Below are 25778 nucleotides of genomic sequence, written 5' to 3' on the forward strand. Positions count from 1 at the left end.
TTTGTAATAAAGTTGAATCTCTCTTGAGATATGGAGCACTGTCCACATTGTTTTTTAGACTCGCTGGAAAACAATGCCCAATTCCTATCCTTCTAGGTCTCCTTTTTGTTTGACCATTAAGGACAGCGCTTTCCACAGAAGTTATATGTAGTTCAGTTGCTTAAAACTCTGTCATTTGTATTCCCTTTTCCTGAATGTCACATCTGTTACCATATACACTACTCTGACTGGCATTATAGACTGCTTAGGAGAGTAAAAAGCTTTTGTGTTTCCACTTTCTCATCTCATCTACTCAGTACTTCCCATTTCCTATCTCAGTGAGTTACTGCTGTAGTCACATCTTTATTACCATAAAGGTTTGTTTTGCCAAATTATGATTTGAAGAAGGATTTGTGTAACCAAGATTTGCAAAACTTTTTTCCTAAAGCCTTCCTAGAAGGTCAAGAATTTTCTTGTATAAATTGCTTTGGCACATCACCACAGTGATTTCAGGGCTTATGCTTGGAAGGCAGTATGACAAGTCAAAAAAGCATTTGGAAGTATTTCTCAATCTGCATCCCTAAGATAATTCTTGGATATATTAAATGGATGACAAAGCACTGTCTCATTTAAGATAAGTCAAATTCCTGAAATGATGGCATCTTGATATTACTTCATAGACAGTTGCTCTTCCTGTTTCTAAAACAGCATGGACTTTTTCTTCCTTTAGGTAGGGGAACAGCTCTCTAGCATTTTGCTTCTTCTGGAATAGCCAAACTACACTCTTCCATAAGATTCAGAAAACGCCTTTATATTTCCTACATTTACATTTCTTTAGGGCGACAGAAAGGATTTACTATGACTAAGTAAATAGTAAATATTAAAGATAGTTAATGACAGAAAGTGCATGGAGTTCCTGTTATCAGAGGATTAGGATTCAGTGATTCATGATAACTACATTTGATAATCCAAGATGAAAGAGATTAATGGTAAGTATTTTGTGTAGTGTAAGAACACAATCCCAGATAGAAAATTCCTCAAAAATATTTATGAACCATTTTGGATTGGTATCAATACACAAATGAATGTTGTCATATCTTTTTTATTTGCAGTCTTGCAAAGAGGCCTGCATCTGAACCATGAACTAAATGAGAAATAACACATTAATGAAATTAAATCCTGAAACAGATAACACACAGATATAACATAGCTTTGTTTAGCTGTCTGTTATATAGAAATTTTTACATCAAGAATGAGTCTTACTAAGAAATTATGTCTATATTTGAAACTCTATACCACCCAGCCTACAACATAGATAATGTAGATACCCAAGATCACAGCCAGATTCCAAATATATTTGTTCTATAGTCGTGTCGATTAGGTATGAATGAGTAGATAGCATAGCTATTTTCTCAAAAGTTGAACTCTCAACTAATTGAAATCTAATGTAATGTAAAAGTAAGAGACAGTAAAGTAAAAAAGTAAAAGTAAAAGTAAGTCAGTACTTCAGCACAGAGGAAATATATTTTTTGGAACAATGCAATTGAGACTTGCTTTAAGAATTTGCACAGGCATTAGTAAAAATGAAAGAATCCCTGGGTTTGTATGCCCTGAATGCCCGGCTGAAAGTACTACTGCCTTCAGTAAGACTGCTCTAATTTTCATAGCACCAACACTATGTGTTCCTGAATTTATACAATCTGTACTGCTGTATCTGTTACTTGAAATTAGAGTACAACTGGCTGCCCTGCAGGGCCTTGCTGTCTAAGGAAGTGGAGTGGTATTTTCAGTTTCATAGAATGTGGGTAAACACTAGTGAGCATGAATTAAATTGCAAGGTGCAAAAGCCCAGGTGGCTCTAGCTTGTCATCAACTTGAGCAAAATGAATGGCTGATGTGGTAGAAAATAGGCTGAGATGTATGTTTTACGATTTGTTGTCTGACTTAGTACATTTGTGAGTTCTTTCAGGAAAATACTGTTTCAGAGAATTCTGTTTGCCAGCATGTTTTCACTTATGTTAATATTGTGGTTAGTCTGAAGGTCGCTAGTAAAATGAGGTCATTTGTCTGAACACAGGTACAATGTTCCCTTCCCGATCACTCCCAAACTTAATTCCACTTTAAAAAATTACAAGCAGAACAGGCACAGAGTTAGAGAAGAGGAGGTCTGCCTCTAAGACAGATGTAAGGATGCTTGCTTCTCTCTCAATCTTCAACTAAATTATTGAATCATTGTGCTATCATCTTGTGTAGTAAGAATAGCTGAAGTAATTCTATCTGGCCACTTGAGGCAGGCTCAAGACAAATATTTAGTAAAGCCAAACTTGGCAGATTATGAAAAGGGACTATTTTTCTACTTTTTTCTGCATACATTTCTCTTTCTCTCAGCAGCATCAGTATTCCATATTAGGTTGACAATTGTACCAAAATAGTGATAAATGCATATAGTGTTTTCTTTTTGTTTGTTTTTTAATCTCTCTTATACTATGCCAGTAGCTGCATGTTTTGCTGCTTCTGGAAAAGGAATACCACATCCAGAGGATCTGGACAATTACAGCTTTGTAAAACCAGTGATGGATTGACTATTAAAGTCTAAACATTGCAAGCTAAAGCTTCCTTTGGTTAAGTTGCATTTTTTTCAAGTATAAGCATTTTGTTCATTTAAGCTCTCTAGCTATCAGATGGTGACTCACTTCAACTTACATGATGACAATGACTCAACATCTCCACCCTTTAAAAGAATAGGAAAAGCTTATGCAACTAGCTCCTGAAAAGAACTGAAGTGAAATGCCTTCATGTCAGATCATTCAGAATGTAGAAGCACAGGCCTGATAGACAACTCAGTAGAAAACAAGTAAAATGCTGCAGTGAAAATGGAACAATAGTCTAATTATTGAGAAAGAGTTTTAGAAAACAAAGTCAGCCTGGAAGAAATGTCTTACTATGCACTTGTGACACACTGTTTCCTTCTCAGTCAGGCCTGGTGTAAATGTTTCCATCTTAATTTATTTACTAAGAAAATGCCAATAATTTAGAGAGAAGCTTTGAGACTGTGTAAACAGTTTTTCCTATATTATTTCAGTACTCAGAAAATTTAGTTAGGAATACCCGGAATACACACAGATTTCCAGCTTTTCAATTTAAACTTTAAAATTATGAATGTTTAGTGATAGACAAGGCAAACATTCTCCTGATAAAAAGAGAGTAAATTGTGTAAACATCCAAAATGACTGAGGTAAGACTGGCGGCTTAATACTGACCTGAAGGTCAGGAATGCAGGAGTAATCTGTCCTTTACAGCTCATAAATAAATAAACTAAATGAAAAGCAACTAGGCAACTTGTTCACAGTATCACTGTCAACTAGTAAAGCCCTCAATTATTCAGTATACTGAAAATATCTGAAATACCCTTATCAAATAATATGTGAATTTTGGAGGAAAAAAAGTACAAAGTCATATCGGAGAGTTGGGAATTTGGGGACTCCCTGTGGGCTGAGATGCTGGTGACTCTCCATGCATGATCCTGGGAAAGATCTGGGAGCCTGTGCTGTCCTACTACCCTGTCAGGCACTAGACCAGCCCCATCCCTGGGCACCAGCCAACTCCATGGGGATGGAGAAGGGCACAGGGATGTTTGCCTACAGATGAGACAGGTCTCTGCCTGGCTGTGAGGGTGGTGGTTGAGGCAAGGTCAAGTCCAATGGTGCAGCTCCTAGTGAACACCACCTCTCACAACGCTACATGTGCTCTGGCCTTGCTCATAGTGGGATCAGAGCCCTGGTTTCTGATCCTTAGCTGACTGAGGCCTACCAACCAGTAGTCCTTCAGTGCACACACTCAGCGCTCTTACAGTTTCTACAAAGCTAGGCAGTGCTATATTCAACAGAGCAAGGCTTGTGCTTGCTGTACAATGAAAGTTGCAATGAAATGGTTCATTTAAGTAATTTTCTGGTGTCCACTCTAATCCCAGAAATCTCCTCCCCTTCCTCTCCTCATGCATGTTTCTCAGTATCAGCCACACATCCTCATTCCAAAGTTATCAGTGTGTTTCAGCAGATGGTGATCAGCAGAAAGCAAAGCAACTGGCACCTAGCAAGCCTAGCAGATAGTTAACAAATGTTTCTGTTTCAGGAACTGGTATTTCTTCACTGGCATAATGCTTTGAGCCAACCTGAGATATCAGTGATATACTACATATTGTTTTGCAGGACGTGCTCTGGGAGATATATTTGGCCAGCATGGTGAGGAAGTGCTTGCAGAAAACAGCTTCTGGCAGGCTGGAAACTCACTTGTCTTGTGCAAGTTCTTACACTTTGAACTTCAGAGTATAATCTGAATGCTTCAATAAATTTTAATTACATGACCCAAAATATTGCCTTTTTATGTTACCCATGCTGGTTCCAGGTGTTTTGTTTCTATAAAAAGAAAACAACAGCAAAACAATTAAAAAAAACTATTTTGACAGACTGTATGGTTATTCAGTTTCAAAAGTATCTTATTCTTGGGTTACTTCTGTCTTGAGTTCATGAACAGAAAAAGCAGAGTTAATAGCTGCTGGACCTTGGAAGAGAGTTGAACCTACACCGATTATTCTCCACTCTGTTTTTTTTCTCTTGAAGTTTCTCTGAGGAAGTAGTTATATTCAAAACTGTTTCAGATATCTCAAAATGTAATTCACCTTTATTTTTTTCTCTTTTACAATATGGAAAGATTTGAGTCAGTTGCTACAGTGAAGGACATGGCAAAGGCAGTGGAGAAAAGTTACCAAGGAGTGCTCATTAGTTGTCTTTTCCCTTTGGTTACTGCTTTCTCCAGCACATAGTTTTGCAATGACTTTGTGTGTGTGTGTGTGTGTGTGTGCGTGTGGTTCCGTATTTTGGACAGAAATCAGATTTAGCTGCTAGCAAAGAGCAGCCAGTTGCTGGGGCTGTAGAAACACTGGTTGCTAGGTGGGGTTTCCTGTATGGCATAATAAAAGCCTCACTAGTCGCCTGCTCTCTTATACTGGCTTTTCCGTCCTGAAAAGTAATACTTCTGAGTAGGAAGGTAAGTTTTTGCAGGTCTTTACTACTGTTTGTAGACTTGACAGACTTTAAGAACTGTACAATATGTTTTTCAAGAGTCCTGGTACAATTTTCTGTGTGCTGAATATGCTGGCACAGGGCAAAATGGGTGTAGGCAGAAGAAATTCTTTTGGTTTTAAAATATTTCATCTGCAGAGGAGGTCTTGGACAATCGCTATTATAGTTATTGTTTGTTTTTATTTTCTTTCCTCCTTACACAACAAATTAAAGATGAGAAGATTAAACAGCTAAAGGTTATTTAGATTTGGCTGTTTCTTATGCTTTCTCTTTGTGCAGCAAAACTGGAGTTGCTGGAAAAAATAATGCTTTGTATGTTAACTTCAAAAGCAGCTGTTGTTACTTCAACAGTTTGCTAATTTGGGACAGTAAAGGAATCTTCTCTCATAACAGAATGAACACGAGGCAAAGGTATCTCTGAGAGGTACAAGTGAGAAAATTCTGCTTTTACAACTCATAACTTAGGGAAATGCCATGCATGTAAGCGATGCAGCATTTGGGGTTTGCAATGCTTGTTCACTTGCCACTGAATTTTCCAAGAATGAGGATTTTTTTCTCACTGACTTGTTATTGGTATTCCATGGACTTTCTCACTGTAAAGGAAATTGTGTTATGTCTACTGCTTGCTTTTCAGATAGAAGTTGATGTTTTATCAAGATCCTGGTTAACTAGCATTGGACAATAACCAAAGATGTTATATCTCTTATGGTTAAATGAGCATAGAGAAATGGTGTAGTTTGACACAGCTGTATCTGAGGAAAAAGTCTAAAAGTGTGTCTTCAAATATTGTCAACATATATTGTGTATTTTCTCAAAACCTCAAAAAATTTAAATACGTCCAACTCCCAGTACTAAGAGACAGACTGAAAACAACATGGCAGTGATTATTGTGAAGGAACAGCTAGGAATTTCGATCTGGATAGCTTGTTTTTATTCTAGTTGCAACATTGACCATTCAAATTAGAAATGATAAAATGCATGAAAACCATTACTACTTTTTCTTTTTTCAAACAAAGAAATTGTATGTCCACAGTTTTCTTTCCTCTCAACTGAGTTGTCTATAGTTTCCATCCTGGGAAGTGAGACATGTGGCCTGGACAATGTTTTATTAAACAAAGTAACTATGAAACAGATGCTGTGGAGTATCCTGTTTTTTCATGGTACCTTTTGTTTGCAAAAAAGATTTTTTTCTTTTTTTTTCCATTTTCATAGACTTTGGTGTGAATTTAGGAATGAAGGAAAAGGCACAGCAGAAAATTAGAAGTTCTTCCAGACCTTTTTCATACTAAATTAAAAATTATTTTGAATGCATCTCTCCTGAACCTAAGCTGTTTACATGAGTTGTTAGAATTTTACTGTCAAAGCAATGGTAAAAGCCTTTACTACTATAGGCATAAAGGTTTAGGGGCTTGAGAAACTCAATTTAGCATAGAGTAGTAGCCCTCCTTTCTAAGTTACCCCTAGAAGGTGCAAAACCCCTAGAGCAGTGGAGTGGGAAGCTAGAAACACATATATGAACAGTTCTTCCTAGAACCAGCTCCACCAACATTATTTCTGAGAAGTGTTATTCTAGCAATCAAAATGAAGCTTTGTTTCTAATCCTTATAAGATCTGTTATAGTGAATCTTGGTTTGTAGCTCTAAACAAGGATATGCAGGGGATCTATTAGTTGCAGATATATCCATACATGTCATTGCTGGTTCACTGGACTAAACACAGAATGATGACTTTAAAAATAATTTCAGCCTTCTGCACATAGTCTTTATAGGTGCTTTTATAAAATGCAACAGGTAATAAAGGATTCACCATAATCTTGATAAAATATTTCAAAGAGTTACATAAGAATGCTTTTCTCATCTTTCAGAAGTGACATTCGTAAAAGTTAGTCTTCACAACCTATACAATATTCTTTTGCCTAGATGATGACTACTTTAGGTAACATAAATTACGTAATTCAGGGTCAGTTTCAGGCTTTCAAGCAGCACAGGCAGAGACAAATTTCATGCTCTCAGGGTGGTGAGGAGGGCACAAAATCATGAGTTTCTGGGGAAGAGGGAACTTAGGCTGATCTATCTTGGCAAGAGGAGGAAAGGGTGGAGTTGAGCTGGAAGGGATCTATGAATAGCTGCCTGTTGGCAGCTGAGTCTGGAAGTAAGTTTTTCAGTTTTGCTGTAAGGAAAAGAGACAGCTGTGTTGCAGCCACATTGCATGGTCCTAGAAGTTTGTCGCTTTAGATAACTCGGTTTCCTTTGTGTTGATCATGGGGCATAAATAACATGTGTTTGCAGTGTAAATATCACTTTATAAGTATTTATATTATTGTATATATATTCTACATTATATTATCTGTGCCTCCATTATATTAAATTGCATGCCACTGAAAACAGCATTTTTTTTCATAATGTTAACAGTTCTTCTGAGGCAGGTTAACCAGCAGGTTTTTTTATCTTATTGTTTACATGTAAGCTTTAAAACCAAGCATTGAAACCATTTCCTTAAGAGTTTCCTATGGAAAATCTGTGTTTTGATGAAAAAACATCAACTTTGAGCAGACCAAAAAATAATTTATTTAATAAAGACTTAATTTACCCTGTGTTCCATCAGTGCTGTTGCTAGGAAAGAGAATATTCTTCACACTGAGGTCATTATATTGCAACCAGTTCAGTATTTTTTATTGGTCAGTGTCAAGTCATGGAAAATCTGGTCTCATTTTCCAGTGGTGAAAAGTACTTTTATTTTCTTTCTTTCTTTTTTTTTTTCTTTTAAAATTTTTAGAATTTTTCTATTCTGTAGAAATTGGAGAAAATGCATAAGAAATCAGGAACATGGTATGTGATAGTGTATTTGAAACTATTTCTACTCACCCCTCTTAAGGAGATATTTTAAGAAAGTACATGAGAGTATACTCAAGGCAAAAGATATTCTCTTGTTAATACAACACACAAGGCCTCCAACCTCAATAAACAGGAATCCTTCTTTAACACTGAATTTTAACAGAATCAGACAGTCAGAAATATAAATTAACATTTTAACACTTCAACAAATGGGGAAGATGGAAGTTTAATTTGTTTCTGGCAACATTCCATTGAAAGTCAATGGTAATATTTTCATACCTAGGTATTGCTATAGCAGCTACGCTTAAAGATTACTTTTCTATTTCTAATACAAGATTTCTGGAAGTAGCTTAAGTGTGTACAATGGAGCAGTTGGTTGCCAACCACTGTGTCACCTGTTAAGTGTAAACAAAAGTTATCAGCCTCCAATAGTACAGGCTAGTTACTCCTTGGGAAACAGAGCCCTGCCCACCACAATTTAAAAGAAAGGGTTTTATGAATAGCAAATCTTGATTTCTACTGGTGATTAAAATGATGAAAGGTGTTTTGTAACTGAATGTATTTCTTCCTAGAGACTCTGTCAACATGGCTATGGTATCAGAATTTCTGAAGCAGGCATGGTTCATGGATAACCAGGAGCCAGAATGTATAGTAAGTGCTACCACCATATACTTATTTTCTAGTACTTTTAGTAGTGGCTTAAAGCCATATACCACTGAATAATTTCCATACACACAAAGGGAGGAAAAGTTATGGCAAAATTCCATCTGTTTAGATCTGGAAGCCAATTTGATTGCATCTTATAATCTTATAACAGTTTAATAATCTAGTAAATCTACTATCAGATGAAAAAATGCCTTTATTTGAACGAATCAGTTTCAAGCCAGAACTAGATGCTGTAATGGAGTTAATGGAGTTGTCATTTCTACTGGCCATTCATTTATTCATTCAAATCATCCTCTTTAAAGCAGCAAACTAACGTATAATGTGTGAATGTGTAACAAGCCTGTTTGATGATGTGTGTGAAAGATACAAATGCCTAGACTGAAATACAGGATGCCAATTCTTGGAACTCTGGAATATAAAGGAGGAAATAAAGTCATTATTACATGCCTTACTGTCACGTGGGTGGGAAAGATCATGTGGGTGGTAAAACATCTCAGATGATCAGTACTGATACTGATTAGAAGGAATATTTATGGTGATGAGTAAAGGAGAACTATTGCAGTAGAAGGATGTGGAATGTATTTCTCAGTTCCTATTCCACTGCTCTCCAGCCTGCCATCCCAAAATCCCAAATGAGTGTCAGCAAACTGGAATGCTATGAAACCACTGTCACGCTCCAATATAAAGGAGGGAGATAAGGTTCTTAGACTATGTGTATACCCGGCATGAGATTATGAAACAATGGTTCAAATGTTGGTCCAACCAGTTTATTACCAATATTGACCAGGGAAATGGGGAAGAGGAAGGCGGACACTGTTACCAGTAAGGGTGATGGGGAAGGGAAGGCGAGTGATAGGAAAGATAGGAAAGAAGCAAGGGTTTGTACAACAGAGGGAAAGTCACCAGCCAGGATCCTAGGGGCGGTCCAGTTGCAAGCGGCTCTGACGGTCCGAGGCAGAAGAGCAGGGGCGGCAGAAGCGGGGAGAACAGCAGCAGCGACAGGCAGCCCTGAGCAGAGGTCTCTCCTAAGAGAAGGCCTCTCCGAGAAGCAGCAAACAGTGATCAGCTCGTGAGGGTTCAGATGGACGAACACCTTGAAGGAGCGGTGAGGTCCAGGAGAAAGCAGCATGTCTCAGGCAGCAGGCCCAGGAGGGAGAACAGCAGCAGGGATCAGCTCATGAGGTTTCTGATGGAAGAGCACCTCAATCTCATGGTGGTCGATCCCTCTTTTATCCTCCATTTCTCTTGCCTACATGACAAATCCAATACTAGTGTGCCAGGCAAGCATCTCCTGAGATGGCTATCTCCCCACGGAGATGAGTACCACACAAAAGAGTGTTCAGTGGCCATTGAGCTGAAGCTTATCCCTCTTTTGTTGCCCCGAGTACATGCCCATCTGCTTGTCCCTTAGACAGTGTATTTTGCAACCCTTGTCCAGGACTAGCTTGGACATGTTCAGACATGTTCATCAGAAAACTTTGAGGCAATGGTATAAAATAATAGTCTCTTACAACCACAGAAGAATTTTGAAAGAACACAAGAGGTGATTTTGTGATAGTAGATCTTCATGGATTTCCTGACTTCTGATTTTACCTGGACTTCACTTTGTACATAAAATGTTGTCTTTCCCATCCTTTTACCTGTGTGTTCACAGAGTCCTGAGTCATTCTCATTATGGAGATTACAGAGGGTTTTTGTCTAAGTAGAAGATATGTTTATCATAAAAAAACTGTGAATATATTGAAAAACTAACCTAGCCTGCTCAGGAAACAAGCACTGAATTCACTTCATTTCTCTTTTGGCTTTCTATACTAGTCACACTGATTTTATTTATTTATTTATTTATTTTAGATGTTCTCATAAAGTACACAGTCTTGGCTGCTGAATTTCTGTTTTGAATATTTAACTATCAGGCATTACAGGTGTACAAAACTTCAACACAGAATGCTGTATGTGAAACACATATCCCTAAGATCTTGCCAATCCCTGGTCTTGCATATGACTCCTTAAAAAATAATAATACAGTAGGGAATTCTTGAAGATAAGACAAAATGTTGTCATTGGTTTTAAAAAGTTTACCTAAACTTCAATTTTTTTATAAACAACATCAACACATCATACAAAAGGGAAATTTATTACTTATTTCATCCAAGGACTTCAGGGCACTTTGTATTTTCTGCAGAAAGAGTACAATTAGTTAGTGCTTTTGAGTTTGCATGCCCTACTAGCAGCATCCTCAGTTATTCCCAGAGTCCTTTAGACATCACTTAGGGATTGTCTAGCATCTAGGTATGGATTCATCATAGTTAGCCAGTAGCTTATGCCTCTAAAGAAAGTGTTCACATCTTGTGCTTCAAGTAAATTGGGTAATAGTTCCCCACTTACTTCTAGGTTAAGAGCCTGAACTTTTCTTCAAGGTCTTGCATGCAAGATGTTGTTACAGACTGAGATATGTGAATCGGCTGAGAAGTCATTTAATATGATGTACAGTCAATTTGCATATAGTGAGCAAGAAAATTAGTAGCACATTGCTGAGAGTACCTGCAGAATTAATTGTCATTTTATGGACTTTAAAATTGATATAATTGAATAATTATAGTAACTATGGCATATTTTCCTAGAATCTTCTAAAAGAATATTTTATTTGGAGAATAAATCTTACTCAAAGACAAGTCTTAGAGGATTCAGAAGAATATATACGTTATTTTCTGTTTGATAGTAGAATCAATTAAACAAACAAACAAAAGAAACAGGATCCAATGCTCATATCATTTTGGGTCTTTTTAGCTATCTGTACTTAGAAAGCTCAGTGTTTCTTCATTTATAGTCCTAGGTTGTCAGTCCTACATGCATGGCTAATTTAGGCACATAAAACAGTTTCTCTGAAAAAACAAACAAACAATTCTTTTAAATCAGCTTTTTATTTTTTCTTTTTTTTCCTTTTTTCCTGTAGAAAAGTTCAAAAGGTGGCTCTGCAGTACATTCGTACCCAAACTTTGATCCTTCAACTGATGTTTCAGCTTTGGACAAAGCTATTACAGTAAAGGGTAAGGGAAATCAATATTTAGAATGGCACAATGGGATTCTTTCTTAGAAAATCTTGAGAATAGCTCTGAATAAAATATCAGAGCCATAGAGATTGGAAAGCAGCAGAGGTGACAACTCTTAAAAGCCCAGCAAGACAATTAATTAGGTCACCTGGTAAAAAAATCTCTCTTTGATATTCTGACTCTGAATTACAATTTCTGGTCTTAATAGTACATTAAAGTTCATTAACTTCTTAAATTTTATTTCTGGAGAATGTTAAAACAATAAAGATACCACACCATATTAAGTCTTTTTAAAATTTGATTTTCACGGAATCCATTCATGGCAGTGGGTATTCACATTATTATGTAATGTGTGCTTCTACTACATTTCTCTCTTTAATGAACTTAACATTTGTCATTTTGACTGTGCTTTGAAACTTTCTTCAGTTTGGCTTACTTAAATGACTAATTCTATTATTTATTTATTTATATTTTCAGTTCTGCCCTCAGTTTCTATATTAAACTGAAGAAATGCAGGCTTCTGAGTTCTATGGGAATTAACCAGGTTTCTTCATTGCATTTCTTGTAAAGAGATGACTACAGTTTTACTTTTGGTTAAATTTTGGTGTGTTGAGCAATCAAAATATGACACAGTACAAATAACACAAATATTATTTGATTAAATGATCCACTGTAATATTCCTAATCTAGTACTCATTATATTGTTTGATAATTTGTAGGTGTCGATGAAGCCACCATCATTGATATCTTGACTAAAAGAACAAATGCACAGCGACAGCAGATCAAAGCTGCCTATCAACAGGCAAAGGGAAAGGTATGGTATATCCAAGTCAAGCATGTGAAATATCAGTGTTGATTCTGGCATTTATGGCATAAACAGCTTTAACCTTGTAGAACAAAAGATTGCAGCAATACTGTCTTCTGTAGTTAATGAAAACTGTAGCAGTGATAGTAATCCTTTGACTACATTGTCATTGATAATTCTTTGAATGCTGTGGCAATCCTTTGGAAATAAAGTATAAGTTTTTACTTTCTGGATCTCTAGGTCTTACAATTTTTGGAGGATTTCTTATATTGCAAAATTACAGGGAATACACATACTTACTAACACTTGGGGAACAGTCTGGAGAGAATTAGAGAAATAGAGGGCAAAATATTTACTAAATATTTATGTCCAGATAGAACACCAATATGGAAAAGATGTAGGTCTAGAAAGTTGTTTCACAACTTTGTAAATGGTGATGAGAACAGTACAGGGAACTGTGAGCTTCTACTTCTGCATGGTGAAACTGCTAGTCCCTGTAACCGAGAAGCTTGAAAACTACTGCATATTTCTGCAAGAATATTCAATTGCTCTTTTTTTCTCCAAAAAATTTCCCCAGTTAAACCTATACATATAAATTGAAATTGTATGTGCAGACTAGAGTTAGTGTGTTTTTGCTCCTTGGAATGTGACAGTACAGTACTGGCCTAGACATAGGAGTCCAACGTAAGTTTGCTAAGATCATCAGGAGACTGAAGCATCTCTATTGCATGGGGAGACTGGGAGAGCTTGGATTTTGGAGTCTAGAAAAGAGAATTCTCAGAAGATCACATTGGTGTATATAAATGACCAAATAGAAGGTGAAAAGTAGACAGAGTTGTGCTCTTTTAAGTAGTGCCCCAGTAACAGGACAAGAGGCAAAGGACACAAACAGGAATAGATTAGCAAGAGAAATTGTGGAGCATCCCTGGTGGTCAAAAGTCATCAGTACAAGTTTCTTATCAACCCAGTCTAGGTGTCACTGCTTGAGCAGGGAAGTCAAATCACATGACTTCCAGATCCCCATGTCAGCCTCACCTTCTGCCATCCTGTGATGTACAGTGGGTGAAAGCTGTCCTGAGTAGGTGCTGGAAATCCCTGACTCTTCAGTTAACATAAAGATGACAGATCAGAAATTTCAAGTGGCTTGTAATTCTTTCTAATAACTAAAATAATAACATATACTAAAATTTGTCACAATCAGACAAATTTTGGGGCTGTGTCAGAACAGGAATTTTTAACAGTTTACTAGATTCACAGTGTTGTGGTGTAACCAGACAGGAAGATAAGCAGCAAACAGCTCTTTCCTCATTCCTTCCTCAGTAGGATTGGAGTTGGAATTGGAGAATGAGTCGAACTTGTTGGTTGCAATAAAGTCAGTAGAACAAGACAGAAAAGCAAAGGAAAAAAAAAAAACACAAAAAAACCCCGTAATAATAAAAGAACACAAAACAAGAGATGCAAAATGCAACTGCTCACCCCTTCCAAGAAACACATGTCCAATCCGTGAACAGCAGCAGTTGCAATGCTATGACTAACTGCTCCCCCAATTTTATTGTTTAACATGATGCAAAGATGTATGTGATATACAAGATATCCCTTTAAAGAATTTGGATCAGTTGTTTTGGTTGTGACTCCTTACATCTTCTTGTTCTCTCCCAAGGTCTTTCTCGCTGGGCAGTAATAGTTTAAAAGTCCTTGATTTAATGCAAACTCTGCTTTGCAAAATCTAAAATATTGTGTGGTCAACATTCTTTTAAGTCTAAAACACAACATACTAGCCACCATGAAGAAAATTAATTCTAACTCAGTGAAAACAAGACACAGAATTTCTTCCCTTTTGTTTATAGAGTCTAGAAGAAGACTTGAAAAAGGTACTGAAAAGCCACTTGGAAGACGTTGTTGTTGCTCTTCTCAAAACTCCAGCTCAGTTTGATGCTGAAGAATTAAGGGCCTCTATGAAGGTAAGCTGAGAGAAGCTTTACTAAAGAGAAGTAAATAATGATCAGGTCCTGTAAATGTCATTGGATGCCCACTGTATATGCTTGTGTATAATATTAATTCCATCTCCATTTTGTAAAATACATCAGTGCTGGTAATCCACAGCCAATTACTAGAAATAAGACAGCAATCTCTGATGAATTTCAAGGCTGGAGAAAATTGGTTGCTGTTTTGTGAACAAGAGCTCTCTTTGCCTTCTGAATATTGGAAATTGATCGCTGATGAAGTGCCAGAAAGCCATGGTGTTTACATACATGTTTACTTAAGCAAAAAATAGAAAAGGGGCATTTTTGTTCATAATTTTTTTTGTTCTTTTTTTCAGTGTGCATTGCTTGGTCACTTTAACATTTCTGTTGGGTATCAGCATTATATTAAATACTAAAAAATGAATTCTGAATGTGATGAAATAATGACATTTTATCATATGTTTTTCCTTCTTATATCTTATTCCATGTGGGTTCTTTAACATCTTGTCCATGATTCTCATATTATATTTTACTTTTTAAATAATGAGTTTTTCTGTTTAAATAATATTTAAAAAAAATCAATCATTTTTGACAGGGGCTTGGAACTGATGAAGATACTTTAATTGAGATTCTGGCCTCAAGAAACAACAGAGAAATCAGAGAAGCCAGCAGATACTACAAAGAAGGTAATTCACAGTGACAAGGAAGTGTAATGGTATGCAGGATTGAAAGACAGCCAAGCCCTGTCCCATAATGATTCATGTCTTTGATATTTATATATCAAAGCACTCATAATGAACAGATCTGTGCAAGTGTAATTGCTGGAATTAAAGAATCTAGAGTGGGTTATGCACATCTCCTTAAAACTCTGTAACAACCTTACTTCTCAGTGAGGAGCTAACATTTTAGGAGACAAGTTAAATTTCGTATAAGACTGAACAGGACATAGGGAAGGAGTACTGATGATCTGTGGCTTAAATAGTTCTCAATAAATTAGGAAAAGACTCGTGATTCCAGCTAGCACTGTGAGTATTTCTTGGAATGGTTCATGCATTTAGTTTTCTTCTATGAAATGCAAGGATTACACCAGTGCACCTCTTTTTCCATCACTATGCCCTGTCTGACCCCTTAAGATCTTATCACAGAATGGCCTTGGTTGAAAGGGATTTTCTTTCCCTTTTTTCTATGGGAGAAGTGTCTATATGAATATAAACTGCTGTAATCAGTGAATGTGGTCTAACTAACCCATACTTCATGGAATTATGAGCTAAGATATCCAACTGAAAAGTTTCACTTAGAAACCTAAAATAATAGTTGGATTTTTAGTAGAGCTTTGTGCTGAACAAAGCATCCAGACATAAAAATGAGTGACAAATTTACCTCAAATTTTCAAAGTTTCTGGGCTTTTGATTTTGTATTCATTTTTCTCCTATACCTCACAAGGAGGACTTTTTGAACAGATTTTGGTTTTACCATCAATTTCATGGCACATCCCAGTATTTACAAGATATTATACAAAAATATATATTTTGTCAAAATGAAACAGGATAAAACTACAGTGTATCTTAGTGGGAAATTAAGAAAACACTGGGAAAAAAAATCACTATAAATTATATAGTTTTAAACAAACTACAATTTTTTTTATTTTTCATTTTTTTCATTTTACTCCAGTGCTGAAGAGAGATCTGACACAAGATATAATTTCTGACACATCTGGAGACTTTCAAAAAGCTTTGGTTACTCTAGCCAAGGTATGTTGTACCTTTTTGGTTTTGTCAATTGACTAGAAATATAAAAAGAAAAATGCTTACAAGAAGAGAAGAGAAATTTTGTGATTATCTGTTGAAATGTGATTCTGGTCAAGAGATAGTGTCAGGGAGTTAATAAATAGACAGAGCTGGGGTTTTTTTGTTTGCTTTTTGTTTGTTTTTGTTTTTTGCAAGTGGATGCTCAAAAGCAGCTCAGTTGAAACACTGAAGCTAAGAAGTAAAAATAAATTTTTAAAATACATTAATATTTGGTTACATTGCTCTTGAGTACATTTATATGAAGCTTGTGTATATATATTGGATTATTTTATGATACACTCGTGCATGGTTTTAGTTTTCAGTTTTCTCTTTAAATCACTGTGGAAGTAGTCTACTCAGTCATCATTAGAGAACATGTCACATCTTTAAAGGCTGTAACTTCACATTAAGACACTCTAATGTCAATGGATTTTGATGTATGGCTTCAGAAATACATTGTTGAGGGCCCCAGAAATGTGACCTCTGATTGTTAAACAAAAATGTCAGCTTATTGTCAGAAAAACTAACATAACCACCTGTCTGTTCTATACTGTTGTTGATGAGTATGGCAGATCAAAGCTTTGAAATACTGAATTTTACTGAACAGAATTATTCTAACTGTGAATTTTCTCATTTTTATATAGGGTGACCGATCTGAAGATCCTTATGTGAATGATGATCTTGCTGACAATGATGCCAGGGTAAGACTACACTTAATACTCTGCAGAGCTCCTTAACTTGATGTTATTACAAATTCTGCCCGGCTGTGAATGTCCTGGTTCACCTCTTTTGCAATGCAAACTTGAAATATAGTTGTATATTATGTAGCAATATTTTCTAAGTGGATACTATTTTCCAAAGTTCACATGAGATTTGCTAGCTGAAACGAAATCTTTAATAACCAACTCGGAATGTTGCAAAACCTCTTCTAGTCTGTGTAAAAAATAATAATAAAAAAAAATACATTTAAAGTACAATTCAGTATTAGGAGAAAATAGACTTTGATTTATTTATTTATCTATTTATTTATTTTGCGTGTTGTTTAAAATAAATGTGGTTCTCAATTTGAGGGTCAAAATGTGTATTTAGGTAGGTACAGAACAAGCTACTGTAAAACTCATTATCTACATAATTCTAAAATAAACCATTTAAATCTTTGCCCATTATTTTTTCCTGCCTTTCCTGTTCTAATACGTTGTTAAACCTTTACAGCCTGTCCTGAGTTTTCATTTACAAATTCATGCATCACTGTTACAGTTTAAATATAGATTGGCTTTAAATCGTTACTTAAAATCCACCAGGGAAAATGGCAATGAGAAGTGTTATTCCTGCTACCTGAGGCGTTTCCTTTGGTCATCAGCCCTACATATGAAAGACTAGTAAACTAATACTCAATCTGAGCTCTGAAGTTCAATACAATTTTCAGAGAAGTCCAAAAGTCTTCACTGCCAGCACCTAGAATGTTGTTAAATCTTTCTTTGTTGCACTGTGAAGGTATTTAGTTAACACTTCTTGAGAAGTCTGAGGAGGTGGGGAAATTTAGTGAGGTTGATTCTTTACTTTAAATTCACTCCTGGATTCAGAAGAAATACCTAGTGGGTAGGCTTTCTCATTTGTCTAGTTGATCAGAGCCAATTTTATTCTTCTGAGGAAAGCCTGCCAGTGCTGAACTTCCATGGAGATTGTAATATATCACGACACAAAAGAAGGAAACGTAACCAGGAAGTTTAGATGGTGGTTCTAAAATGTCTGAAAATATTATTTGTGTCTGTATAATACTCTGTAGGATCTACCATGCTGTAAGAGAAGCATAAAGTATCACTCTAATTCAAGGCCATGTAGAATTATGTATCTTGTCATGAACTAGAGTCTTCTACTGCAAATGGTGACCTGTCTTTGTCTGGTAGACTCAGGAATCCAGTACTTCTGTATGGCTTCTATTACACTGACATTAACTTTAGAATTGCAATGTTATTTTTTATGTCTAATTTGTTTCTTTGTTTGCTTTTTTATGATAGGCCTTATATGAAGCAGGAGAGAAAAGGAAAGGGACGGATGTTAATGTGTTTATTACTATTCTTACGGCAAGAAGCTACCCTCATCTTCGAAGGGGTAGGATGTGTGATGCTTTTTTCCCCTCAGGAACTTTATTTTGAACATGGCCTGCTCATGAATTCAAAGATTATGCAGATTTCCAAGATATTAGAATGAATGCTATGAAGGTTATATTTGCTGATGTAATGGTGCAGTTGGCCATGCTGCCATTCTTTTCACAATAGTAAAGAGTAGTATCACTTAATAAACTTAATCACTTAATAAACATAACTGTTACTACGAAGTCTCACAAAACTAGTGACCACAAAGGACAATGAATCAGTGTGGTAGGGTTCCAAACATACTGCCTTACTCCTCAGGCAGATTGACCTCGACTGGAGTAACTGTATCACCCTTCTGTTGATGGGAAAATGAGCACTCCAACCTAGCATAGTTCCATTCCTCATGTTGACTCTACCAGCTCATTCAGTACTGCTTTTCTTTACACTGTGCTAGTTGAAGGAAATGATAAAAACGGCCTACAACTAGTCATATATGTGCACTGCCATAGTAGTGTGACTTGAATAAAGGACAAGTTTGAGCAAGAATACTGTATTTTCATCAGTCTTTACCGAGAGTTCTTTTCTCATTTAGTTTTTCAGAAGTATGCTAAATACAGTAAGCATGACATGAACAAAGTACTTGATTTGGAGCTGAAAGGTGATATAGAAAACTGCTTGACAGCCCTTGGTAAGTATTTCTGTAGTTAATAACCTATTATATATGTTGACTGCATGAAAAGCTAACTTTTACTTCTGTCATCTAATGGGACACCATTTTGGTTTTGTCTTTGTTGAGAAGCAAGACATTTATGAAATATATTTATTAAAAATGTATTTTCGTTAATGATGTTCTTCAAGAAAGTGTTTTTATAAGGTTCAGGATAAAGATGTATATTAAGACCCTTAAAATTACCCTGATGAGCAGTATGTTAAGCACCCTTGAATCACTGTTTTTCTTGGACTAGAGATGGAATCAGAAAGCAGACCCTTAATGTGTTTTTTTCTCTTCCATCATGGTCAAGCATACTTTGGATAAAAAAAATCAGATCTCTCTTAGTATCAGATGTGAAGAGCTTAATGAACATCAGATCATAAGCTCCAGCTCAACTGTAGAAGACCTGAATACTTTCATGCTTTTTCTTCATAAGAACTGCAACATTTTTCTTAATTTTGTAGTAATATTGTATTAGAAATAGTGTATTAGAAATAGTGTAGCCAGCAGGAGCAGGGAGGTGATCATCCCCCTGTACTCAGCTCTGGTACGGCCGCACCTCGAGTACTGTGTTCAGTTTTGGGCCCCTCACTACAAGAAGGACATTGAGGCCCTGGAGCGTGTTCAGAGAAGGGCAACAAAACTGGTGAGGGGCCTGGAGCACAAGTCTTATGAGGAGCGGCTGAGGGAGCTGGGATTGTTTAGTCTGGAGAAGAGGAGGCTCAGAGGAGACCTTATTGCACTCTACCACTTCCTGAAGGGAGGCTGTGGTGAGGAGGGGGTGGGCCTCTTCTCCCTGATATATGATGACAGGATGAGAGGGAATGGCCACAAGTTGCGCCAGGGAAGATTTAGATTAGATTTGAGGAAACCTTTTTTCTCTGAAAGAGTGGTCAGGCACTGGAATGACTTGCCTAGGGAGGTGGTTGAGGCACCATCCCTAGCGCTGTTCAAGAAGCGTTTAGATGAGGTGCTAAGGGATTTGATTTAGTAGTTCAGTGGGCAGGAATGGTGATAGGAGGATGGTTGGACTAGATGATCTTATAGGTCCTTTCCAACCTAACGAACCTATGAACCTATGAACCTATGAATATAGTAGGGAGTGCGATCCTGTCTTTACAGTAAGTAGAGTTTTCTTCTTTGACTGAATTACCTTATGAACAGAGACAGGAAAGGAACTGCTACTTCTCTTGTATTTTGAAGACAACCAAAGGAAAAAGAAAAAACAAACAAACAGATAAACAGTGTATGCTAGTAGGAACACTAAAACATTCTAAGAACTCTTTCCAGATTTTTGCATTTGTTACTTTCTACATTTATAGTATATGTGACTAATCTCTTTTTTTTTCTTTTTTTTCATTACAGTTAAGTGTGCCACAAGCAAGCCAGCTTTCTTTGCTGAAAAACTCCACTTGGCAATGAAGGTAACGTTGAGAAAGAACTTCTTGTGAACCCATTGCACTTAAATAACTGAAAAATATAAAACTGAGCTAGAATTGTATAAGAATGTGTTAAAAAAAAGACTGCAGAAGAGAATCCAGTACATTTCTCTCTTTGCTTGACTACACTCTTTTGAAATTTCTGAGTATTCTTTCATAGAAAGAACTGTTGATTTGCCGAAGAGTATTCAGGAAGGCATTTGTCCATTGACACATATATTCTTTGTTGTGACAGAAATCTAGCTGAATGTTTTCATACTTTCATAACCACTAAAATACTGGTTATAACTAAATAGGAAAGCAATCACAGCTCAGGTGGGGAATCTTGTAAGAGATTAGTCTTTGGCAAAACATCTGAAAAATTTGGATCCTGAGTTGAGAAAACACATGTAGCTCATGAATCTGTATATTATGTAGGAAGTTATGCAACTCCTGTGATTTGATAAGGATCAAACTTGACTGGTACATGAAAAACTGGGTGAATCATGAAAAGAAGAGTTCATAAATAAATAAATAAATAAAGCCCACACAACTACACTACTGTGAAATCTAGGTGGTCCCTGGTTTCCAGCAAGCATGATGAAGGGCTTATCTATTTTTAGGAGGCAACTAAAAAAAAAAAAAAATCATAAAAAGAAGTCCAAGGATGGAGACACCCAAAATGTGGCTATACAGGAACAAGAAGGGTATATATGAGAGGAGAAGATATCCTAGAGAAATAGGATTCAATTTTAGGATTCCCCAGTAAAGGATTAACACAAAGAATCTGAATTAGGAAAATATTTCAATGACTTAAATAGCCTCAATTTTTGCTTATTTTTTATTACTTTTAACAGGGGAGTGGGACACGACACAAACAGCTCATCAGAATCATGGTTTCTCGCCATGAAGTAGACCTGAATGAGATCAAAGCCTATTATAAGAGTCTGTATGGTATCTCTCTTCGCCAAGCAATTATGGTAGGTTTTCTCTTGAGCAAACTACAAAATAGAATTTGTTCTTCTGCTTTTCAGTCATCTGTATAATTCATAACTGAGTAACTCACATTCTCAGTGATCCATGATTCTGGTAGAACTGGCTTAGTTCATGAGGCAATATTTCTGTTGAAAAAGCTATACTATTTAGCTAATAGTGGTTATTTTATAGTAGACACCAAAAGTTGAAAGATTACTCTTTTCCCAAGTTCCTGAGTTGGGCAGACAAAGCACATTATTGGGAAAGCAGAGATCATTGCTCTTGATCATTGATCTTGTCTCTGAGACAAATTGTGTACATCTGGCTCTTGACTTTTCATGTTTGAGTACTCCTGGAGTTACCTTGGTAAGTTGCTGTTTATTAGTTCTGCTTTCCAGGTCATTTAATTGAAACAAGATAAGCTAACTAAAACATCTTCTTAAAGGAGACAGGACACTCAATTTATTACCTAGAACACTTAGGCAAGTTAGGTACCAGAAGAAAAAGCTAAACCTGCAGAGCACACTTGTGGAGGCTAGTAGATGACTGAGAGAGAAGTCTTTATTGAAGCAGAAATGTAGTATCTACATGTGCTAAAGTGGCTTCTAGATTTTAGCTGGTGTTGGCTTCTTTTTAACTTAGACGACAAAGACCATTTTTAATCTTCCATAATGGTGTGTTATGTGCAATTATCTATGAAATAACATCACCTCAATCAAAATGGTGTTCGTGTCTGAACTTCTTGAGGCTTTGGTTAACTGCAGTTTTAATATTTAAGTATATGTATGGTGGATTCAGATGAGAAAATATAGCATGACTAATTTCAGTGAATTATCTATTTTTCATAGCTGAATAAAAGATACTTTGGTGAATCCAATATCTGGACTATTAACATGTGTTTGAGATAGTCATAGGCACAATGTGCATAGTGTTTTAGTACAAATGAAGATTGGATCCATGTAGTATGAATGAACATTGTGTATTGTATTTTAGTATGAATGTGCACTGGATGTCACTGGTCAAGGAAGATATTTTCACATGGGCTAAGGCTTAACCTCTTGGATATTTAAGTCTTATCTATATCTTTTTCATTTATGCCATGAGAATTTTTGTCAGTATTGTTTACCTTTATACCAGTCTGGAGTGTGAATAATCACAAAATCAGAACTGTAGGGATTGGAAGGGACCTCCAGAAATCATCTAGTCCAACTGTCCCCATGGAGCAAGCTCCCTAGCCCAGGTTGCACATCCAGGCGCCCAGGCGGGTCGTGAATGTCTCGAGAGAAGGAGACTCCACAGTCTCTCTGGGCAACCTGTGCCAGTGCTCAGCTTCAGTGAAGGTACTCAGTAAAGCTCATGCTGTGGTTCACACATATGTGTTATAAAGTGATGAATTTATTTAAATGAATGGCAGATGCTTAGTAATTGTATTGAATTTTATTTATTTATTGAGACCGTTATCTTAACAATTGTAATATTTTGTTCTTGCATTGACAGGATGAACTCAAAGGGGATTATGAAACCATCCTGGTGGCTTTATGTGGAAGTGATAAATAAGTTTTTTGTTCTGATTCACCAAAGCTCTGTTACTAAAGGTCTCAGCTGTCTATATAAAATACAAGCTCTACACAGTGAGATTTCTTTGGCATGGTACGTAGTATACAGCTATCACATAGAAAACCTGGAACATATAATGTGTATTTCAATACCTGTACTCTGTTGGAATTACTGAATCTTTAACCATTTGTCTAAATGCCATTAAGTTTACTTTTTCATAATTAATCAAGCAAATAGAAAGATTTCATCTAAGACAATTGAACTATAAAAAATAAAATTGATATCTGTGAACTTTTCTTGTAGATTCGTTTCTTCATTTACTATCAGTTTTACACACAGTACATGAAATTAAAAAAAAAAAAACAAGCAAACAAACAGTGAATTATTTGAATAGTCAAAACATAATGTAACAGTATCAGAGTATAGCTGAAACTGTACATTTTTCTTTCACTTCAGCTAGGGTTTAAGGAAGCTAAATGTAAAGAAAAATAACTAAAATTGACTTGTTAAAAATGTTAACAACATGAAAGAACAAACATTGTTTTAGACTTGCTCTTTAAAGAAATTGCTTATAGATGGTAATAGGGAAAGAAAAAAAATAATTACAACTCAAGATCATTTCATTTTTTTCTTATGACCTTTTAGATTATCTCCAAAATGGAAAACCTGTTATTGTTACCTCTATTTTTCTCCTTTGCATTACTGTTCAGATTGTAGACCCCTAATGAGGTAATTGTGGATCCCATTTGCACTGATGGAATTAGGCATCACTTGTTGGTCCTTTACTTCATACAAATGTTGGTGGTTTCTTTTAGGGTGACATCCAATTATTCCTTTGAGCAACAGCACAATTAGGTATTGGGAAATCAGAAGTCATCTTGGCTATTCTGTGTTAAACACTGCAAGCTCTTAGTTTCATTTGGAATGTTCTAATATAATAGAAAAATGTGTCTGGAAAGTTTGAAGTTTTATTATAGAAAAAATATTAGAGTGACTAGATCTGGATGGTATATCCCTATGTGCCTTCCACAGAGGCAGGTTTTTTTTGTGGTTTTTTTTTTAATCTATCCCATCGTTTTCCAAGATACATATATCAGTGCTATTATAGCTATAGCTATAATCCTTATTATATTTATAGGATCAATAAAAGAGAAAGTCAGGCCAAAGTAGTTTATGGGAAATAAACATGATAGTCATCAACTAAAAGAAAAAAACATGCAAGCAGACAAATAACACAAATTATGTTTAAAAGATCTCATTTATTAACTGACAAGCTTCAGAGAAAAGCAGAACAAACCACTCTGCATTTTTTGATTATGGCACTAGCAAGCAATTCACTTTCTCAAGAGGCAGATGGCCGAACTCAAACTGTAGCTTGTAGTTAGGTCATAACAAATTAACTCAAGTGACTAATAACTGAAGTCAGTTATTAGGCATGATGAGGAAACCTTTTTCTAACTTATGGGTTATTTTAAAATTGGGAGGTGTTTCAGCTTTGCAAAGTGTTAGAATCCGACTTCATCAACATAGGAAAGAATTGTTTTTCAAAAGGTATGCACCAGGAAAGCTGAAAGATGCAAAAATGCATCAAAAATCTATTGTAACTTTAAAAATAATATAGCTTAAAGATTGGTAGAAAATTTGTATGTATTTTATGTAGGCTATTTCCATTCTTGTTTTGCAGGGTTCAAATGGGCCTCAAGGATAGTGTGCTTCTTTGAGAGCCTGGTTTTGCTATTCAGCTTTAATTTGTGAACAAGTGAGAACTTGAAATTGATGTTACTTCTCATTTCCAGGGCAAATTTGCATCCAAATTTACAGTTCAATTTTTTTTTTTTTTTCCAAACACTGCAAAATACAGGGCTTAGGTTAATACTTGTGAAACAGACTGATTACACCACTCATCTTATTGTGAAAGGGCTTCCCAATGGCCAGAGTGAGAGATGAGGAAGAAATTTCTTAAAATAAGAAAACAAAACAACAACAAAAAAATCCAAACAACAATAATTAAGTGTTCCAGTTATAGAAACACATAAGGGATTAGGAAATTTTCTGGTGTTGTGAAAAGGCAGTCACTATCCAAAGCAACTGTGTTGCACAAGCAAGTGAGAAGAGAATGTGAAAGAGCAGAAAATGGACAAGCATGTATCAGGAGGGGTTTTCTATGCAAATTACTAAGAGCATCAAAACAGGAAATTAAGTGAAACTCTAAATGTACATCACTGCTGTCAGAATAGTTTTGAAAGTGGATGAGTTTATGCTGAAGACAGATAAACAGAGATCATTGCTTATGCCTTTACACCTAGCAAAGGACAAAATCAAAATAGAATGTCTGCAAATTAATTTGAAATGTAGATCCTAAGGACTCCACTCAATAGGTACCTATTTCTTATACTGAATTTCAGACGTGGAATTAGTCCACAGAGTTCTACCAACAAGGGTTGCTTGCATGTTTTTTGCCAGTACTTTAGTAATCAATATTAGAAATGAAGTAAAAAAGAAAAAAAAAAAAAGAAAGAGAAAACAAAAAGATATTTTTGAGTCTTCCTAAACTTCTCTCAAATCAAACAAAATATCTACCACACTATATGAAAAATGCATTTAGGCTGCAAAGAACTGTAGAGTACTCGAGATGTTTGGGTGAAAACTTGCTTATAATGGAATTTACACAAATATGCTAGTAAAACACACTGTATGAATTTTATAATAATTCTTCTATAACGGGGAAAGTCATGCATGAGATTCTGCAAAAATGAAGAATCTAGTGTCAACGAGGAATACTAACTGTCACATTGTAAAGGCAGTCAGCTGTGCTCTTGGGAATGTATATATTGGCATTTCAATAGAGCTGGGC

General features: G+C 36.0%; 1 protein-coding gene across 1 annotated transcript; it reads left to right on the forward strand.

The window, feature by feature from the left end:
- Positions 1 to 8446: 8446 nt before the first annotated feature.
- On the forward strand, positions 8447 to 23183 carry ANXA1 (annexin A1). Its single transcript, XM_065745464.1, has 12 exons — positions 8447 to 8545; positions 11514 to 11607; positions 12330 to 12424; positions 14263 to 14376; positions 14975 to 15065; positions 16051 to 16130; positions 16811 to 16867; positions 18185 to 18278; positions 18855 to 18950; positions 20340 to 20398; positions 21250 to 21372; positions 22865 to 23183. Exons 1-12 carry the CDS (start codon positions 8480 to 8482, stop codon positions 22922 to 22924), a joined length of 1029 nt encoding a protein of 342 aa, XP_065601536.1. The 5' UTR covers positions 8447 to 8479; the 3' UTR covers positions 22925 to 23183.
- The last annotated feature ends 2595 nt before the right edge of the window (positions 23184 to 25778 follow it).

Source organism: Cyrtonyx montezumae, unplaced genomic scaffold, assembly GCF_038088225.1.
Source record: "Cyrtonyx montezumae isolate F1298 unplaced genomic scaffold, pur_monq_1.0 scaffold_36, whole genome shotgun sequence".
In the NCBI taxonomy this organism is placed as follows: domain Eukaryota; kingdom Metazoa; phylum Chordata; class Aves; order Galliformes; family Odontophoridae; genus Cyrtonyx; species Cyrtonyx montezumae.